Source organism: Falco rusticolus, chromosome 3 (assembly GCF_015220075.1).
Source record: "Falco rusticolus isolate bFalRus1 chromosome 3, bFalRus1.pri, whole genome shotgun sequence".
NCBI classification, from domain to species: domain Eukaryota; kingdom Metazoa; phylum Chordata; class Aves; order Falconiformes; family Falconidae; genus Falco; species Falco rusticolus.
In genome coordinates, this window is record NC_051189.1 from 108,523,167 (window position 1) to 108,543,345 (window position 20,179).

The following is a 20,179-nucleotide window of genomic DNA, read 5'->3' on the forward strand; positions in this document are numbered from 1 at the left end:
GCCGCTCCCAGGGAAAGCTTTTTATGAGCTAACCTACTGCCTCAAATCCTTTCAGATGCAAAGGGAAGAGAAAAACAAAACCAAAAAAAAAAAGCCCTCTGAAAGAAAGAAGCGGGTGCAAACTCCCTGACAATCGCTGCCAACCTCATTTAGCAGGAGAGACCCCAGCCCAGCATCCTGCCAGCTATCCTACAAACAGCCAGGACTCCGAGAAGTCACTTGAGGCTCTATCCTGACCCAAACCCCAGCCTGTGTGCAGCCAGAGCACGGGCTGAGTTCAGTCTTGCGTGGGGTACGGTCCGGGTTTGCCCGCCGGCTGTCCCCATGAAGCTGCTCCTGATGCTGGGCAGGCTGGAGCCACGAGGGTCATCTCTGTCCCCATCGATGGCTTCATGCAAAAGGTGCTGGCTGCCCACACCACGGGGAATTATTCTCCTTACCGACGCACTGGGCAGCCCCCCGCCTTCACCTCCCCTGCCCATGCAGCAGGCAGGCAGCGCCGTACAACCGGCCGCATTGCCAGTGCCTGGAAGCTGCTGCCTGCTCCCAGGATACAGCAAGAGGTGGGAGCAGGAGGCAGCATCACCGGGATGCTGTAGCCTGCCCCAGGAGAGCACCCATGCACGGCAGGGCTGCCTGAGGCGCAGCACCCACCGCACGTCGGGAGCCGCAGGGAGCCGGGCGCTGCTGGCCGCATCCGTGGCTGCAGCAGGGAAGGAAGGGTCGGGGGGGGTGGGAGTGCCGGGCTCCCCGCTCCCAGGACATTAATCCAAGTGACAAATACGCCTTGACATCAATTATGTTGCTTTCTTGTTCAGCCAAGAAGTAATTAACTTAAGTGAAGCAATTAGGTAAACTTCTCAAGTGAGGTTTGCAGTACCTTAAGCAAACAGCTAATTGGGCTGCGATGGGAACGGAGATAAAAAGGGGATGGGATGACATACCCAAAGGGGACCGGGGGGTCCCCAGGGGCTGAGGCCGCTGCAGCCATCAGTCCGAGGGGCAGATCCTGCACTGAGAATGTCTGCGGTGAAACATCCCCCCTCTCCTTCGTACCTCTGCGACACCCCACGCCAGAGCAGGTCGCACCCCCCTCCTCGCCGCCCCTCCTGCCCGTCTCAAGATGCAGGCAAGAGGAAAAGACACAGCCCCAGGGGTCTCCTAGGAGCAGAGGTAAGAGCCGAAGCGATTGATGGGGAACCCCGCCGTGTACAAGAGATTCGGACCATCAGGTCTCTAAGTGTTTGCTGATAATAGCAGGTGAGGCAGAGGATGGAAATGGATGCTCAGGGATGCTGGATTGCCCGCAGGGGCAGCAATGACAGGACTCTGCCTCTATCCCAGCCTCCTACACCAGAGGAGCAAGAGAAAGGGTTGGGATGGTCTGATGGGACAGACGGTCCCAGGGCAGTGTCCCATGGGAAGGTGGGATGGCAGAACAGACAGAGGTGCTGGGCTAGGGGCCCCCATGGCTCAGAAATGCTCCTGGACGTCGCCTTCTCCCAGGACCCATCATATTGCAAAAGAATGAAAACTCTGCAAAAGCTGCCTCGAGAAAGAGGGTCAGAGCAGCCGAGACACGTGCCAGCCTGCTGTCACCTGTGGAGACGGATGCCACCCCCCCTGGCCAGCACTGCCACGCTCAGGCAGTGGGTGCATCCACACACCAGCCTGGGTTATGGTACCTTTTCAAAGACTCTTTCAGATATTTTTTTTTTCTCCATGGTGCATCCAGCCTCATCTTCCCATCTTTCAAGCCACTGAACAACTCCATTTCCAGACTGAATTTCCAGATTTCAGCACAAGCCATGGCATGAGCCGCTTTTAAAGTTTGCTAAGGTGTTGAATCAAAATGCAATGCTATAAATGATTAATGCACCCCCATGTCACAATGAAGCTGGAATATTTTAATTGGTGAATAATTAAGTCAATACTCACAAATCTCAGCTGTCATTAAAAGATCTGCGTGCCTCTGTGTGCCCAGCAGGAGAGGAAATCTTGCAAGTGGACTGGATTTGTCTGCTGGATGTGCAGCCTGGAGTCCCGCAGCAGCAGCGGGACATGAGGGGCTGGATTTTGCAGCCCCGTTTTGCGATGGGCAGTGATGCAGCACCCTTTCCATGCTCCTTAAGCAGCATCACTGCTGAAAGAAATAAAACCAAGCTAACCCGCTGCGTGGCTCCTGGGTAGGAATAACGGTGACCTGAGTACATTACAGCTTGGGTAAGCAACAGGTTGTCAAAGCCAATGCTACCAGGCTGCTTGCCTTGGTGCCACAGTTTTCCCCAGCCCCACTGAGGCCAGGCTAGTGCTAGCTCAGGTGGGAATGCCCTGCATGCGAGGCCAGGGAGCATCCCAGAGCTGGGGAGGCCCTAGAGAAAATCAGAAAGGGCAGATCTGGAAGGCAGTGAACAGAAGGCAGAAGGGCAAAGTTAAAACAACTCTGCAAATGCTGGGACGTGCCTGCAGGCAGCGAGTGCTGCCGCGTCCCCAGCACAGATGGAGCGTGTGGCTTGGAGCCGCAGCAGCAGCACTGGGGGGAGGATGGTCGGCTCTGCCATGGGAAAGGGGCACAGGTGACAAGCATTACCAAGCAAGACCAGCTTCCTCAAAGAAAGGAAAGCCCTGGAAGGACAGCATCAGGCTGGCAAACAGCCACAGCCAGCACAGAGGCTGGACACAAAGAGAAGTGCCAGTATCTCCGCCTGCCCCCAGTTAGGATGTTCACCGTGATGCGCTGCTCGGGTGTGCAGTCCCACTGCCTGTAGGACCTACCTTGTGCCTTGCTCCCCATCAGGCTGGTGCTCCGGCCCCTTCCCCAGCCCCATTGCCCATCTCTGGACATGCTCCACCCCCTCAGCATCCCTCTTCTAGTGAGGGGCCCAAAACTGAACCCAGGATTTGAGGTGCACTTCCCCAGCACCAAGTACAGGGGGACTATCACTGCCCTGGTCCTGCTGGCCACACTGGTTTGGATACAAGCCAGGATGCTGTTGGCCTCCTTGGCCACCTGGGCACACTGCCAGCTTGTGCTCAGCTGGCTGTCGGCCAGCAGTGTGCCCAGGTTCTTTTCCTGCCCTCCAGCAGGTCAACTCTCCCTCCAACTTGGTGTCACCTGCAAATGTTCTGAGGGTGCACTCGATCCCCTCACCTAGACTGTTGATAAAGATATCAAACAGGACCGGCCCCAGCACTGAGCCCTGGGGGACACCCCGTGTGACCAGCCGTCAGCGGGATGTGACTCCATCCACCACCACTTTGGGCTTGGCCACCCAGCCACCTTTAGCCCAGCGCAGAGCACACCCAGCCCAACCGTGAGCAGCCGGTTCCTCCAGGAGATGCTGTGGGAGACGGGTCAAAGGTTTTCCTAAGGTCCAGGTAGACACCAGGTCCACAGCCTCTCCCTCAGCCACGAGGCAGGTCATCTGGTCGTAGGAGATGAGGTTCATCAAGCAGGACCTGCTTTATCCCCCGGCTGTCCTGCACGTGCCGCATGATGGCACTTGGGATGAGCTGCTCCAGAGCCTTCCCCGGCACCGAGGTCAGCCTGGCCGCCTGTAGTTCCCTGGATCCTCCTTCCAGCCCTTCTTGTACGTGGGTGTCCCACTGGCTGCCCCCAACCTGCTGGGAGCTCCCTGGTGAGCCAGGGCTGCTGAGGAACGATGGAGAGCGGCTTGGCGAGCACCTCCACCAGCTCCCTCCATACCCTGGGGTGGATCCCACCCAGCCCTACCGATTCATGCACATCCAAGTGGAGCAGCAGGTCACTAACTGCTTCTTCCTGGGCTGTGGGGACCTCATCCTGCTCCTGGGCTGTGGGGACCTCATCCTGCTCCTCCTCGCCCCTGTCTTGCAGCTCAGGGGGCTAAGTACCCAGAGGGAAGCTGGTCTTGCTATTAATGCTTTCTTGGCCTCAGTCTTTAAATACCTCAGCCTCTTCGGCAATGTCCCCCCCTGCATCCAATGAAGGATGAAGACTATCCTTGGCCTTCCTTTTTAAATGTATTTGTAAAAACACTTTTTATCTTTCACACAGGGGCCAGCCTGAGCTCTAGCTGGGCTTTTTCCTCTCTGATCTTTGCCCTGTATAACCTCGTGATATCCTTACAGTCCTGCTGAGTTGCTTGCTCCTGCTTCATAAAGAAGAAAAATGCCCCTTCTTCATACAGGGCTGGTCCCCTGAACCACAGGGGACCTCCCTGACTCTGGAAAGAGATCCAAGTGCCACACACCAGTTCTGGATCAGCGGCATAACTGGGAGGCAGACATTGCTCCCCCAGGGGCCCGGTGAGACAAACTGTCCACCTCGACTTGCCCTGCTCCGTCCTGCCTTGGCACTAGGATCACACTGAAGCACACACCAAAGGCCTCGTGCATTTGGTCCACTTTTTTCTCCAGCAGGAAAATGAAAGCAATGCTCTTGAGTTTAGGGTTTGCTGGATACTGCCCTGTGCCGCAGTAGGGAAGCCCAGCCAAAGCCACGGCCTCAATCCTTGGGGGAAAAACTGGAGAGCTGCAAAAAAAATTGCAATCAGAAAACTATGGAGTAATTAAAGTTGGAGGGGACCTCTGGAGATCGTCTAGTTCAACACACACCCCCCCCCTCAAATCCTTGCTGTGCTTTTTTCTCTCAACGTCACAAGGCACTTGGAGATGCCAGGCTGGTGTAGATGATTCATGCTGCAGGGCTTAACATCACGGAGGCACAGCAGGGCTCTGCAGCCAGCATTCTTCTGTGGGGCATCATCAACAGCGTCCATTTGATAGGACTTCTGCTTCACCATGTCTGAGGCCATGATTTCACAGGTGGAGCATCCCCGAGTATGGATGTCCAGAGCTGGCACCCTGGACACAAGGGGCCTGGAGCACCAACCAACCCCTAAATTCATTTCAACCTGGACCATACTCATAGGCTTTGCAGCAGCATAAACAGGGTTTGGCCCTCCAACAAGGATGACCAAACCACTTCCTTAAAAGCTGAGGGGGCTACAGTGCTCCCAAGGGAATTCTTTCCCCATCAGGCTGCTGCAGGAGTGTTTGTGTGGATGGCAGAGGATTTTCACCTTTGGAGCATGAGAGCAGTTGTTTCTGAAGACAGGACCCTGAGTGAGCTGGACCAGCGTGGCAAATCCCGTTTCCTCATCGATTTTCTTGAAGGATGCTCTGGAGGAAGCTGGGTGTATGTATTCGTGTGAGCAAGGGATATTAGAGACTCGTGCAGTGAGATTATAACTGACACCAAAGGTCGTTTTCTCCTAAACCCCTCTTTTCAGGCATTAACAACTTACAAAAAAAAAAAAATATTCTTTGTGCTGGAGATGTCTCAGACTTCATCACAGACTAAAGAGTTTTTTTGGGAAAACTGAGACGAAATCTCCATGGATGTGTTCTGCATTATCTGAGCTTGGAGGGGAGGAAAAAAAAAAAAAAAAAAAAAAAAAAAAGGGGAAAAATAAAAGCGGGGGTGGGGGGAAGCACTCCCTGGTAATACTGTTTGTCATAATCCTCTTCTTCCATCATCCTGCCCAGCAACAGCCGTTCTGCTCTGCCACTGCTCCTCCTACAAGATGGGCCGTGGATACAGCCCTGTGTGAGCATCCCCTGCACTCCCCTTTCCCGGCTGGAGCAGCCAGAGCGCGGAGCAGGGGGCTGGACCATGGCACCCGTGCATGCCGGTGGGATGCTCTTCCAGACCATCCCTCGGGCAGGCAGCTGGAAGGCTCTGCCCCCCTCCCCAGCCCACCTCCCTGCTGCCTCCGGGGACAGTTTCCAGGCCGGTTCCCCTGTGCTCAGCACCAAGGAGGCCAGCCAGCCATGCCAGGACAAGGCAGGAGGCACTCGGTCTCAGCAGGCAATTCTCCTGGCCACGCTTCCACGGGTCCAGGTCTGCCCAGCCCACGCACCCTGCGCGCAGAGCGTGAAGACCCACTAAAAGAGCTCACCGAAGGCAGGGAGGGACAGAATAAAAAAGAGGAAGCAACTGATGAGCGGAGACCTGCTCCAAACAAATGAGACCAGAGGATGGGGATGGCTCCCTGCAATGTGGGGTGGGAGACACCCCTGACCCCGGGCCTCATGACAGGGACCCTGAGCCAAACAGTTTTTCAGGTTAAACCGCCAGGCTCCAGCCCCCAAAGGCTTTCTGGGGGCTCCAGAGCATCAGGTACGGGTGTCCCCCCCCCCCCAGATGCTACCCGTCAGCTCTGCATCGCGGTGTGGTGGGCTCAGGGAGGGCTAAGGGCCAAACCAGTAGAGCTGCTCTGGGGGATCAGAGTGCTGGAGATACTGGTGTCAGCCCCAGGGGCCCAGCCAGTGTCCCCAGGGGTCAGACAGCCCCTGCAGCAACCCATCACAAGCTAAGGGCTGCATTCACCCCCCTGACCTGCAGCCACTGATCCCAACTGCTTTCAGATTCTTTCTCCTTCCCATTGCAGAAGACAGGCCAGCTGCTTTCACATTTAAACCAACACCAGTTAGATCCCCGCTTCAAATTACTGGTCCCAGTAATCCCCAGCACAGCCCAGGGGAAGGGATTGTTCCCAACAGGAGCCCTCTCCTGCAAGCACCTGGCCTGAGCACAGCCCCGGAATGGGCTTGGACATGGGAAAAGGAAATTGTGGTCGATGGCTTTGGCAAGGTCAGGTGCCAGCTCCCTGGGGGGGGAAGGGGAACTCAGGGTCCCTGCTGAGGCTGCAGAGGTTTGGCCAGGGAAAAGCAGCCAGGCAGGCTGCAGAGGCAGAGATGCAGCAGTCAGCAGCACACCAGGCTGCCCCAGGGATGCTCGGGCACCCGGCTGGTCCATGGAGAAGCACAAGGACCCTGATCACCCCATCGCTTCCCAGAGCTGCTCCAAGCTGCTCAAAATAATCTCTCAGGCGTTTGTAATTCTCTGCCAAGTGCTGAATCATCCTTCTGCAATGTTTGCATTAGGCATGCAGGAGTGGTAGAGCCTTCTGCAGTGAGAAACAGGAAAAGGGGGGGACGGACACACAGGTACTGACACATAAGCAATGAGCAGTATCAGCAGTAACGCACTCTCTGTGCTCCCTGCTCTGCTGGCCCTCCTAAGACTTAAGTGGAGGAGGGGACCGAGCCTGGCAAAGCTTGGCAGTCACCTGTGTGTATCCCAGAGGGACACATGCAAAAAGAGTTTGGGCACCCAGCAGGGCTGATGGTTTGGTTTCTTCAGCATTGAAAGTAAGTTACTGTGAACCCCCGAAACAAGTGCTACCTGTCCTCATCCTCTGCTAGAGCTGTAGGCAGACCCACCCCCACCTGTGCAAAGCTCCTGGGATCCCATATCCAACCCCCTACCACAGGGTCCCACCAGCAGCACCAGCTCCTGGTCAGCTGTATCACCCATAACCTGAACCAGCCCGGCAAGTGAACGGCAACATCTCACCTCCAAAACAGAAAAGCCCTTCTCAAACCACTGAGAAATGGATTTTAAAAGTGGTTTGTTTATTTAGACTTTCAATAAAACTGACAGTATCCTGCACTGGGGGATTCAAAATCTTGTAACCTACCCTGGTTACGCACAAGGAAACCAGAACTTTGTGTGTTTAATAGATCTACTGAGATGTGGCAGATAGCAGAGGATTATCTGGGTTAGTCGATGAGAGAGGCTGTGGGGAGCTGCAGAGGGAATTCACTGCTAACAGAGACCAGTTTCGCTGCAAGGGAAACGTAGTGTTGATAAATGGGAGTTCAAGCATGCCATAGGGATCATCTGACCTACTCCTGTGTATCGCCACATTCACTATCATCTACAACCACGCTGGAAAAAGCTGTGTGTCGCTGGACAGCTCAGCAGCGACAGCTATTAAATGTTCAGAGACAAAAGCAACAACTTAAGGTTTGAAGTGCAATGGGCTAAACCAGTGCAGTATTATTATGGCATTAAGTATCAACTGACAGGGCTGCTCTGCTCTAAATACCGTCTCAACTGTAGCCTCTGAGCTAGAAGAAATGAAAATACAAGTTGGATAAAGAAAACAACCCACATGCTTGTAATTGCCAAGGGGGTCCTTCTGGTCATCCCCCCCATCTTTCACCCGGCACAGAGCCATCCTTGTGACTCCTGCAGAAGGCCAGAATGGGAGTTATTTATCGGCAACTGGAGATTTTCCAGATGTGCATCCATGTGTAGTCTCTACAGACAGCAAAGCCCTGCACGGGGATCAGCTCGTGGCAAGTGTATATCAAAGATGCACCATCTCCACGGGATAAGCTTTGGGGAAGATACTCTGGGTGATGAGAGGCCAGGTGAGGGTGGGTGGAGGGCTGGGGTGAACCTACAGGGAGACCTTGTCCAGGTGAAGCACAGCAAAGTCAAGGAGTGAGGGTGGCTGGCAAGGACTGGAGCTCAACTCTTCCCTACCAAAGTGCTGGCCGAGAAGGCCACCGCCACAGAGTAGGTGGCATATGGCCTTGGCCTCCTTGGGCAGAGAAAGCCAGATTCACATGTCAGGGAAAGCCATCGTCATACCCGTTAGCAGGTTCGGCACAGCTGGAGGGACGGATTATCTCCACAGGCAGTTTGAAACCTGAGGCAGAGCTCTGCTCACCTTATTACAGCCAAGAGGAGGAGAGCAAACTCCATCTCTGGCAGGAAGGCCCCAGTGGCTGCAAGACCTGTGGGCCAATGTCATTTTGCACAGCACCAAACTAGATCTAATCTGTCTGGACAGACCCATTTGTTGGTAGCTCCTTTGTGCTCCAAGCAAGGATGGGTACAACAGAGCCATCCTGCCCAGCCCTCCCCATCTGCAAGGGGTGCTGGGGCCAGTGGGAGAAGGTGTGGGAAGCACAAAAGAAGAACACAAGCAGCCAGCCGGCCCACACCAGGTTTCCCATATGCTGCCGGGCTCTAAATATCCTTGATTCAGGGAATGAAGGAAATATCGGCCAACAAACCTGACCCTGAGCACCCCAGGAACAAGACAGGGAATGACTGCTCCTGTTAGAAGTGAAAAGGTCACTGTCTGGACTGCCCTCAATGCTGGCTATCTCAAGGGTATCCGAGAGGGGAAGGAAAATAAGGCAAATTAAGCATTTGTGCTCTGTACAGATGGACCCTTACTAGCAAGGATGCCCTTCAGCACTTTGCTAAAGTACAGAGATGGGAGTGAGCACAGTCCCCTGGCACTGGGGGGGTGACGGCTGCTACCAGCTCACTCCTTAGCCACATGGAGCAATTAAAGCTCCTTCACTCTCATGCAATAAGGCAGATTTTCCAGCTTGCGCTGGCAGTTGTTTCCTACACAGCCTTCAGTTTGTCATTGACTTGCCACACACTGCCGTAGATGAGCAGCTGTAGGGGAATGACATCTAGTTGCAGCAATGCTCAGAGCAGGGGGCAGCAGTAAACACCTTCCAACTTCTGCCAAGAGCAGCTACTAAAGCCCCCAAACATCACTCACGGCTCCGCACGCCTCCGGTTACGACTGGCACACCTCAGGATGCTCTCAGACAGCCTGACCACAGTCCTCTCTCCACATCAGCATCGCCTCTTCCCAGTGTCTCTAAATGTCAGGCTGGGTATCTAACTAAGATGCACACAGTTCGACACAGCCCACGTGCCAGGCGATGCAGATCCCCGCTGCTCCTTATCATTTCTCCAGGCTCTGTCTCGCCTGCACACTTTGCCAGCAAGGACTTTCTGTTTCCTTGCAGGTCACAGAAACAGGTGCCATGGTGGGACCCTTGGGTGCTTCCCAGCCCCACTCCCTTTGGTAGATGAGAGCTATATATAGCAGCCTAACAGCAGGTGCTACACAGCATCCATGTGTCTCGTATTAAATGGACTAAGAGCTACACTTTATCAGGTTTGCTTAAATATGATTAGAAACCTGGGCAGATTTCCTGCTTTGAGGGATCATAAATGGTGCAGGGAAGCAAAGAGAGAGCTTCAGCTTGCACTCTCAGTGTGTGCGAAAGGCTGGGTGCAGACCCGATAAAAGGAATTACTGTTTTAAGACAGGAAATTAGGAATTGCGGGGACTTACTGCAACGAGGCACCGTACAGCTGACTGTGCTGGGGGATTAGATGCATTAACCGATGCTGGAGAGGCAGCCGAGCCCCCTCCATTAGCCAGCCTGCTCCTCCCCATTACAAAAGGTTCCCAAGCCCATATCCCAGGGAAGCACCTCTGCTCTCCCCGTCCACAGCAAACCACTGATAATCGGGAGAGGGAATTCCCTCTGGCTGCTGCAGCTTCTAATCTCTGCCCTGCGAAATGCTGCTTGGTGTTTGCTGAGCTGGAGGCCATTGGAAACATCGCTTCCCTTTTCCAGTGCTTGGAATCGCTGGGGACGTGCTGGCAGCCTACCAGCCCAGTAATGCAATCTGCCAAGACATCAGCATCAGCCGGGGTGCAGGGGCTGCCAGGGCTTGCCCAACTCACACAGGTTTCAGACCACAGGGACCTGCCCTCCTCCTCCTCTCCCCCAGGAGAGGCTTCAAGCAACATCTGAGCTCCCACCACCACCTCCATCCCTTGTTCCTGGGTAAGGCAGCATCATCTTTGCACCTAATCATAGATGGGTTGGATTCAGAAAAAAAACCCAAACAAACAAACAAAGCCCAGAGCATGGAATTTGCATATACTGTGCTGAAATAACACCTTGGGGCTCCAAAACTACACCTGCATTGGGAAATGCCAAGTGAGGGCTGCTGACAGTCGTTGCCGTATCCAGCGGCACCCTGCCTTTTCCAAAGGATCCTTCAGCGAACAGGACAGACACCAGGTCAGAATGAAATTCGTGCAGAAAACAGACATTTCCTAATAGTCACAAGCTTAGTCCTGCACTCTAAATGGCACCAATTAATGCAAAGAGATATATAATCATTAACTGATCTAATGGGATGCTACTCCCCAGGCTTCTGTTACAGGCACTCCGCTCATTTTCCAAAAGCATCTGGCACTTTCAACAGCGGGACAGCGAAGGGCAGGACAGTGCCATGCACCAGCCTGACGTGACAGCACCTTCACTTCCCTACAGAGGATGGCACCAAGGTCAAGAGGGGCACAGGACCCTGCAAAACCCAACGGGTCACCCAGCACCTGGAGGTAGACCTGCAAAAATCATCTTTTCAGAAACAAGGATTTTTCCTTCCAGTCAATTTCTTCACATGACACTCTGTAGCTACATCTTTCAATCTCCACGTTTTATTTTTACAGAGAAAAAGATAATATGCAGCATAGCAAGAAATTGCTAGTGATCAGCACCTTCAGCGTTGTGCACACCAAGCCAGAATGTGCCCTGGGAAACACATCTTCCTCCCAGGTAGGACATAGGTGTTGCTAACACTGCAGTTTGCACTGACGTGCATATTTAATCCATCAAGAAGGAACTGAAACAGGGGGATCTGAGTTGTTACCTCCTCATAATGATACAGGAGATGCTTGATGGTCTCTGTACAGCTGCAGAGCTCTCACTGGGTGTATACTGCTGGCAGGACTCTGCCAAGGATACATCCATGCAGGCTCTTGCTGGGCACAAAGGCAGGAGAGATGGCCCTAAACAGGAGACACGAGCCTGAACCATGCCTGGTGTGTGATCCACACTGTCCTCCTTCAACTGTGACAACACCTGGTAAACAGGGACCAAATGGATCAAAGCCAAAACACACCACTTATAGGCTCTTCCCTAGCTAAGCTCCCTCTGCCTTACGGGAGGGCTATAAATAAGGCCACTTCTCCACAAACCCTGCTAAATCTTTACTCTTCCTCGAGAGTTTTTCAGGGAGATGAGCTTCACCTGCAATGCTCCCTGCAGATATTGGTTCCCAAAGGGAGGCTAGGACATCTGCAAAGCATCACCTGGACAATTCATCCCCTGCTCCAGAACACCGACACAGCCTGTGCAGGACTTCCAGCCCCGCCAGAGCCAGAAAAGGGGGAACAGCTTCCATCTCTACCAGCCTGTGAGACAAAATCCACTGCTTCCCTCCCAACACATCTGCTCTGAGACCATCTGACAAAAGACATACTGGCTTGTTCTGTCATTATCCCCATGCTCATTCTAATCACACACAGCTCTTTTGTGTCCAGGCAGGCATGAGATGGTCTCCAGCAGCTCCCCTCCTCCTCTCCTCCTGGCCAAGGCAGGTCCCAGGCTTTTTCACCACTTCACTAACAGATGTTTTTTACCCTCTCCACAGGTGGCCACAGCCTAGTTTCAGGCTCTTCTTTAAGCAGTGGTATCCAGGATTTGGAGGTGTCCTGTCCAGGGCTTGGAGTTGTCCTTCAGCTTTGCAGTGGCTCAAGGGCAATGCACCTTCCAGCCCCGGAGCTGGGGAAGGCCTGGGAAGGCTGAAAGAAGCTCCAGCAAAGGTGAAGAGGCACCTGGCCAACAGCACTAATCCTCAAGACCTTGAGCACCATCTCCTGGTCATTCCTGGATTCAGTGACAACCTCGGCTTCCTCCATTTCACCATCACCACAAAGCCTGGGGGACAAGCCGTGCATGCAACCGAAGAGGAGAAAGGTGAGAGCCCTTCAAGCCATGTGCAACACCTCAACAGGGTCATACCCTTGCTGCCACACACACACGCAATGCCATGCAGAACATCAGCTGCACCAAGCCCCTCTCCTGGGAGCACCCCTTGCTGTTTGCTTCTTCTCTTCAAGTTGTAATGGGAACAACAAACTCTCACTGGCACAAATGCCTCGGCAGGCTCCTGTGCAACCCGTTTCTGCCTGGAGGCTGGGAGCAGCCAGCACAAGATGCTGCTGGAAAACTCCAATCTGTTCATCTCCTGCGCTCCTGTGGCTCTGGGCAGCATGATAAAATGGGCACTGCTCACCACAGGGTCTCGGGCTGCAAGATGCAGCAGGGATCACTGCTCAGTATGTAAATATCGCAGTGGCAGGGCTCAACCTTTTGGCATGAGGGAAAGGAAGATAAATGCTACCAGTCCCCTCAGAGCCACAGGAACCCCGCATCTATCTAATTGCACTTCATAATGGATTCAGCAAACCATTAATTATCAGATTATATTTTAGGAAACTGCAGATAAAAAGCTTTATGAAATTTAGCCTTAAAGGGGCCAGCGTGCTGCAATGAAGCTGCTGCATCATGCTGGCACCAGAGAAGCAAACTTTACAGTAGGTATTTGAATGCATTTTACAAAGTAATGCCCTGTGTGCCACCGGGAACATCTATGTGCAGTCACAGCAGCTATTGCACACTCAAATACCTTCATCAGTGCCAAGCCACTGATAACAGTGACGAGGGGCCCTGAGATGCTGGCACAGCTTCTTTCTCAGATGTGGCAGCTTCAGCATGTCCTCAGTGGATTAGAGAAGGGGTGGGAGATCTCAGGGCTGTTTGCTCACAGAGGGGACATGGATGCCCAGACCTGCCTGTGACCCTTATTTGTAACGGACAGCCGCGGCAAAAGCATGGATGGGATCAGACCTGTGCTACACAAAATACTATCTAAACAGCCATGAAGCCATTCAGCACAACTCCCAAGAAGTCTCTGCTGGAGCAGAGAGGTCCAAATGTCAGCTTTGCACTAGAGGACTTTTCTAGGCAGCACAGCGGTACAGGGGGAGAGCAACAGAAGAAACAAAGCAGCCCTTACTCACCCTGCAGAATAACAGATACCTGCGAGCACATCACTAATTCAGCCACAAAAATCTCCAGCTCGAACTCTCAGGACAGCTTTTTCTTTGGTTTCACACACCCATACCACCCCAACTTTGTCCCACACTAGTGCCCTCCCTTCCACTCTGTTCACAGCAGTGGAGGAACACACATGAACACACCCAATTCCCATCTTTCCCCTCTGTTGCTTTATTTCTCTTGAGCCAGGAGAGACGGGTGGTCCAGCTCACCCGAGCTGGTAGCTGCTGACTGCAGGGAGATTTCCCAGGCCCTTGTGAACACCTAGAAACCTCTCCTGTCCTTGGCCATGCTGGGCTTGCTGCATGACAATTCTTTTGCAGCATCACATACGTGGGGCTGCTTTCCCAAAGAAACCCTGAATCTCCCTCATGGAGCAGCACATTGAGGTACAGCTCCTCAACGAGTCTAATGGATACTGGGCACCACACATGGGCACCCGCCACTCACTGTCACTTGGTTTCTTCACAAATCAGAGTGACTTTGTCATCAAACAAGTCCTCCATAGTCACAGCCACCAGCTCAGAGCCAGTTTGGCTCACTTGGGATTCGGGCAACGTCACAAAGACTTGGGAGCCAGCAAGTTGGGAGTCATCAAAAGAAATTATATGTTCTGCTGCTCCTTGCTCTGACGTCTGAATCACCTGCATGAAAGATGACGTGAGAGTCAGACGCTTACAGCACCACTTTCCCCACAACCGCTTTCCTACCCACATCTTTCCCAGCCTCAGCTGTGGTAATAACATTTATCTTCACACCAGAGGTCTGCAATTACAATAGGCATGAGACTAATGGGAAACACCAAACCACACACACAGATGATGCAAAAGAGAAGACAGGAGAGCAATTTAAATATTTCTCTCCACAAAATTGCTATAATTTAGCTCCATAAGCAGTTGTAGACAATAAACACTCTGTGATTATCGACTGGAGGAATGCCAGAGGAATGCCAGCCCAAGGAATCTTGCATACTGGGCTCCCTCATCCAAGGAGCTGTCCTCCACTGATGACTGAGATAGAGTAGAGAGAGTCTGGGTTCAAGCCCAGCATTTGGCCTCCAACAAAACAGCCATAATCCCACAGGGTAGGTCATGTGGGCTTTAGTAGCCTCTGAGTAATCAGGCACCTCTGCACACACCCTCCCCGCCTTGGCTCCTGAAAACCAGAACTGAGCTGCTTCCCCTCCAGCGAGTCCACCTCACTCTAGCACAGAAATCCCAAAGCAAGGTGGGCTAGGGGGCTTGCATCCTGGACCCCTTTAAGAAGGGGGAATCAGGGAGCAGAAGGGGTGACAGGAGGCAGAGGGCGGATTTGGGCAGAATAAGCAGGTTGGATGGGGAAGATGGATAAACAACTGCAGGGGGTGCAGCAGAGAGCTGCCTTTACCTGCACGATCTGGGCTGTGGTGGCTTGGGAGAAAACCACCTTGGGATGCTCCGCGCTGTAGTGCCCCTCCAGCTCGCCCTGGGATGGAAAAAGCTCCCCGCAGAGCTCGCAGGTGAAGGTGCTCTCCGTCTGCTTAAAGTGCTCGCTGGTGACGTGGCTCTGCAGGGCCCCCGGGAAGTGGAAGGATGCTGAGCAGTACAAGCAGTGAAATGGCTGGGAGCCTGGGGGGAGAAGCAGTGCCCTGAGCTGGGGCTGCGGTGGTCAGGGTCAGCCCAAGGGCACAGGGAGCTGCAAATAGCCAGGACACACAGAGCTGAAACCCACCAGGGACTCGGGGCACAGCATGTGCCAGTGTCCCTTCTCCTAGCTACACCCGTTTGTCAGTTTATGGCTGTTCAGGTCCGTTTTAGCTCTAGCTCCCCGCAGCAGTGGCATTCAGAAGCCGGGCTGGTGTACCTGACTGTAGCTGTGGCTGTCCCTTCCCACAGAAATCTCTTCTTCCTGTTTCCTTGCACCATCTGTCACTGCTCCTTGTTGGTCTGGCTTGCACCACCCAGTTCAGCTATTGCAAACCCATCATCCACCCCAGGGGCTCTCCCCTCTCAGAGAGCGCTCTGTCTAGGTCTTCTCCTTCCTTACTCCCCAGGCTGCTGTTGGCTGCCCCTTTTAATGTCTCCTGATCCATCTCCTCTCCTGCTATCCTATGCACAGCCCTGCAGACCAATCTTTTGTAGCAGTCCGGTCTGCCAGTTCACTCTGCCCTCACAGCCTTCAGCTTGCACACTTACCAAAGGGCCCTTGACAGATCTCCCCAAGCCCAGGTCCCTCTGTGATCTTTCTGGTGCTTAAGTCCCTTTTTTCCCCCGCCGTCTCCCACTAGCTCTATCCTCCACAAACCCCAGTGCTCAGGATTCAGTTCCTCATTTCTCTGTGCTGGTATCTCGTCACCTACACTTAGCTCTCTGCTGTAACAAGCAAATCCAGAACCCTTCTTGATTCCAGTGGCTCCAGAAGCTTAACAAGCACATCCCAGCCTCACTGAAACCAGTGCTTTTCCAGTTTTTTCTGCATTTTCTGTTTCCTTACCATGCCCATCTTCACTCTCCCACTTACAGCTTAGACATCACCCACTGAGAGGAGCAGTCACTGCTCACAAGGTAACATGAACAACAACAAATGTGACAGACCTGAGTGCCTGCACTTCACATGGACCTGCAGGAGAGCCAGCGTGGGGAAGAGCTCCTTGCATGTCTCACACTCATGGAACTTCACATCTGCAAACAAGGCCAAGAACAGAAAAGTGTGTTCCCAGGGTCTTCTGCAAGAGACCTTCTGAACCAGAGCTCTAATATTTCAGCAACACCACACAGGAGCATCCTTGGAGACAGGGCAGCAAAAGGAGAGCCAGTGAGCTGCAAGATGCCGAGATGAGACTTGGCAGAAGACACTGCTACAGGATACAAAGAATCTACTTCGATTTGCAGGCAAATGGGATGTGCAACCTTGTCCTATCAGAGTTATTAATACATCTCTGCCAGTCACCATGTGGGTTTGCTCGCTAACGAATGGGCCATTACCTGTGTGCTCTGCCTTGACATGCTTTCGGTGAGCAGCAGTGCTGGAGAAGGTTTTGTCACAGGAGCTGCACTGCAGGGAGGAGAACTTGGAGGAGCGGTGATTCTGAGCTGCAAAGACATCAGGGTGGTGGGTCCGGTTGTGATACCATAACCCTGACAACTGCTGCAATGATAAGGATCAAATCATGGTTATAAACCAAAGCTGTTCCAGGGCATCACGACAGCAAGAAACTGCATGGAAAACAACAGTAACAGTGGGGTTGTGCTCAGGGGGTACAAGACCTGATCATCCTCCCACACAAGACTAACACCTCACTTGTTTCTCCATTGCCCCTGAAGAGCTGAACACTGCTGAATCCCTCATCCTCATCTCACTGCAGGTCTCCTTTCGGTGTGCATTTTTGTTCCCTTGTAGGAATGTGCTCCCACACACACTCCCACTGAAGCACACCATTTGCAACGTGAGTATTTTTATTCCTACGCTTCCTGCCAGTTAGAACCCTGGGTGGAAGAGATTCCTGAGGGTCGAGGCAGGCAGGTAGCCCTTTGCAGTCACGGCCCATATCTCTCTTCATGGACCTGTCTTTTCCCTGCACTCTGCCTCCTCTGTGCAATTCTTCCCTCTGCTGACCCCAGACTGCTGCACTCAGTGCACATGGCCAGAAGAAATCCTGGCACAGGAGTGGGCAACGGCAACCTCCAGCACATGAGACCAAATCCTTGCTGCACCAGCTCACCTGGTAAGCTTTGTCACAGATTTCACAGCTAAAGGGCTTTCCCCCAACATGGGTCACCATGTGGCGCTCCAGGAGTGACGGGGCACTGAAGACTTTAGAGCAGGTAGGGCAGGGGTGATACTCCCGGGAGTGGGCTTCATGGACATGCTTGCGGTGCTCCTGCAGGGTGGCAAAGCTCATCCGGCACTTCTTGCAGTCATAGGGATCTTCAATGTCTGCCACCCAGGAACACAATAAAAACCACAGGGGGCAAAGAAATCAAGGAAAAAAAGAAAAGAATTAAGAGGGGAATTCACAGAGGGAGGAAAGAAAAGACAAAGAAATGCTTGTTACTTCCCAGATGAAAACTAGCACTGGAGTTTTGGCTTTGCATTAAAGATGTTGCTGCTCCTGCTCACCTACAGCTTCCCATGATGGGTTCCCAGCAGCTTGCTGTTTGCTGGAAGCCACCCTTAACATTTTCTTTGGGATAACCCTACTCACAGCATCAAACCACTAAAGAGTCTTGCTTTTCTTGCGAGGGAAAAACCCCACCATGAGACAGCCAGCCAGCCTGCAGACACCAGTAACACCTGCACAAGCCTCTGCTGGCACAGACGGGTCTGCCATGACCCTGCAGAAGCCATGCCTTGCAGGCTGGGCTGCCCAAGCCAGGGAGGCAGCTGGCCACACTCACTGTGGAAGGTCCGGAGGTGGATAGAGAGCCCGTTGGCCTGGCGAAAGCCTTTCCCACACTCCCGGCAGACGTACGGCTTGTCCCCCGTGTGAGTCCGGACATGGCGCGACAGCTCAATGGACTGGGCGAACACGGCGTCGCAGTACTGGCAGGCGTACATCTTCCCTGCAGTGACACCCAGGGTGAAAGCCTGCACCTACCAGGACAGCAGCTCTGTCTGGACTAATTCCGAATTTCAAAGGGAGAGGGAAGAGACCATAAAGTGGACAGGCTTCCCTGGGGTAGCCAGAGCATCTCAGCACAGGGTCAAAAGGGCCCTAGAGGTGGTGGCAAAAACCACACCTGCACAGGGAGTATTAAATTACTACAGACCTCAAGTATCCAGAGGTACTACATACTTCTGGAAGTACTACACACTGGTGTGTCTCACATTCAGAATTAATTGCCCAGCTACATCACACTTATGCAACAGTAGGAAACACCCCCAAGTGTACTTATTACAAACACAGCGATGCATCCTCTGTGCCCATCAGCTGGAAGAGGCATGCCTAAGCCCCAGTAGCACATGGGGCTGAGTGCAGGGGCAGGAGAAGCACTGGCAAGAAAAACTATGTGAAATTCAGCCAGAGGTAGGGGCAGGAGAAAGGAGGTTAACCCGAGGGAGGAAGAAACATTGCAGGAGTCTAGATCTGACAGGCCAGAGAGGAGCTACTCAGGAGAAAACAAGGAAGGCAGAGGAAGAGGAAGATCCTCTTGATGGACAGCTAACTGGGTCGCTAAACAAAAGACCTGTACAAGGGGATGGGGGAAAGGCAAGTGGGGAACTGCAGACAAAACCATGCGGGTAAAGGAAATCTGGGAGCAGCCTGTTACACCCAGGGGTCCCCCAACAGATGCAGCAAGCAGCCAGGAGGCAGATGGAGGAACTGGGCAAAAGGGGTGGATTCTGTGGGGAAGGCTCACCCTCAGCATGCTTCTTCTTGGTGTGGTAGGCAAGGGCTGAGGCTTGCATGAAGGTCATCAGGCAATGCTTGCACATGAAGGGACGGTCCCCCGTGTGCAGCCGCAGGTGGTTCTTCAGCGTGGAGTTGGCTGCGAACTTGGCCCCGCACTCCTCACAGGAAAAGGGCTTCTCATCAAAGTGCTCCGTCAGCTTGTGGTACTGCATCCCTGGGGGGGCAAGCAGGAGACCAAGGTGGCATTGGTGGAACCCAGTGCCAGCCCTGCCTGACCCTGCTGCAGAGGAACTGCTCCCCCCAGCCTGGAGGTCCACCAGCCCACCTGTGACACCGGGGGTCCATCGGTGTCCTCCAGCCCAGAGGCCACCAGCATATTGTGACAGAAACAGGGCGGGCAAAGAGACTCAACTCCTCTTACTCATCCTGCTAAACCACCCACAGAATCGGAACAGCTTGATTATTTTTGGAGGCTTTCAAATTTGCCAGTAGCCCCACTTTTCCTTGATGAGCCATGTGGAAAACCAATTAGAGAAGAACTAATCAGAAAGCGGTTGTGCTCAGTGGGGCAGGAGAAATGAGCTGAGCTGCATTTCTCGCTCACAGAGCTGCAGGGAGGAGGAGGAGGTTTCAGACTCTCTATTACATTATCCAGATTTCTGTCTGAACAGCCTTTCTCCCACCAACCCTACCTGAGGCATGAGCAAACTCTCGGCCACAGATGTCACATGACACGGGGAGGCGCTTCTTCTTCTTGGCCACCCCCACCACCCCGTGGACCTCCAACTGATGCTTCTCCAGCTCCTTCTTTGTCGATTTGACCTCGCTGCAGTCCTTACACTGGATTTGCTTTCCTCTGGCCACTCTACAGCGTTTCATGTGCACCTTCAGGCGGCAGTAGAAGTGGAAGGTCTTATCACAAGCTTTGCAGACAAAACTCTTCTTGGAAGAAGCTTTTTCTTGGTGTTCCTTCAGCTCCTTGGCACTGGCACCTCCTTCTTTGTCCTCACCTTTGCCCAGAGCTTCAACTTGGGATTCACTATTCACCTTCCACTTCCTGATCCCAGGTTTCTCCCCGCCTCCCTCAGTCAAGAGACCTATGGAAATGGCAATTCTAGTTTCAGTGGTGACCAGTAGGACTGGGCACCAGCCTCTCAAGTCAACTTTCTCCTGTCTCCAACACAGACAGTTGTCCCGGCACAGTAATAACAG

At 53.3% G+C, this 20,179-nt stretch overlaps 1 protein-coding gene and 1 long non-coding RNA gene across 8 annotated transcripts in view; one reads left to right on the plus strand and one right to left on the minus strand.

Annotated features, from left to right (window-relative positions):
• The first annotated feature begins 913 nt into the window (after nt 1-913).
• Nucleotides 914-11,895, plus strand: LOC119144702. The gene is made up of 2 exons (XR_005103191.1): nt 914-1,173; nt 11,184-11,895. It is a non-coding gene; the product is annotated as an uncharacterized LOC119144702 (long non-coding RNA).
• A 1,092-nt stretch (nt 11,896-12,987) lies between these two features.
• ZBTB40 (zinc finger and BTB domain containing 40) overlaps nt 12,988-20,179 on the minus strand; it is a 39,553-nt gene continuing 32,361 nt past the window's right edge. For 2 of the 7 annotated variants that reach the window (XM_037380334.1, XM_037380332.1), the window contains exons 11-18: nt 19,660-20,064; nt 18,975-19,181; nt 18,012-18,176; nt 17,336-17,550; nt 16,599-16,761; nt 16,209-16,295; nt 15,022-15,242; nt 14,088-14,279 (exon numbers count right to left, since the gene is read on the minus strand). In XM_037380334.1, the coding sequence (XP_037236231.1) occupies nt 14,088-14,279; nt 15,022-15,242; nt 16,209-16,295; nt 16,599-16,761; nt 17,336-17,550; nt 18,012-18,176; nt 18,975-19,181; nt 19,660-20,064 (1,655 nt within the window). Of the gene's footprint in view, nt 14,280-15,021; nt 15,310-16,184; nt 16,296-16,598; nt 16,762-17,335; nt 17,551-18,011; nt 18,177-18,974; nt 19,182-19,659; nt 20,065-20,179 lie in introns of those variants that run through there. The other 5 variants (XM_037380335.1, XM_037380333.1, XM_037380336.1 and 2 more) reach the window with 5 other exon arrangements.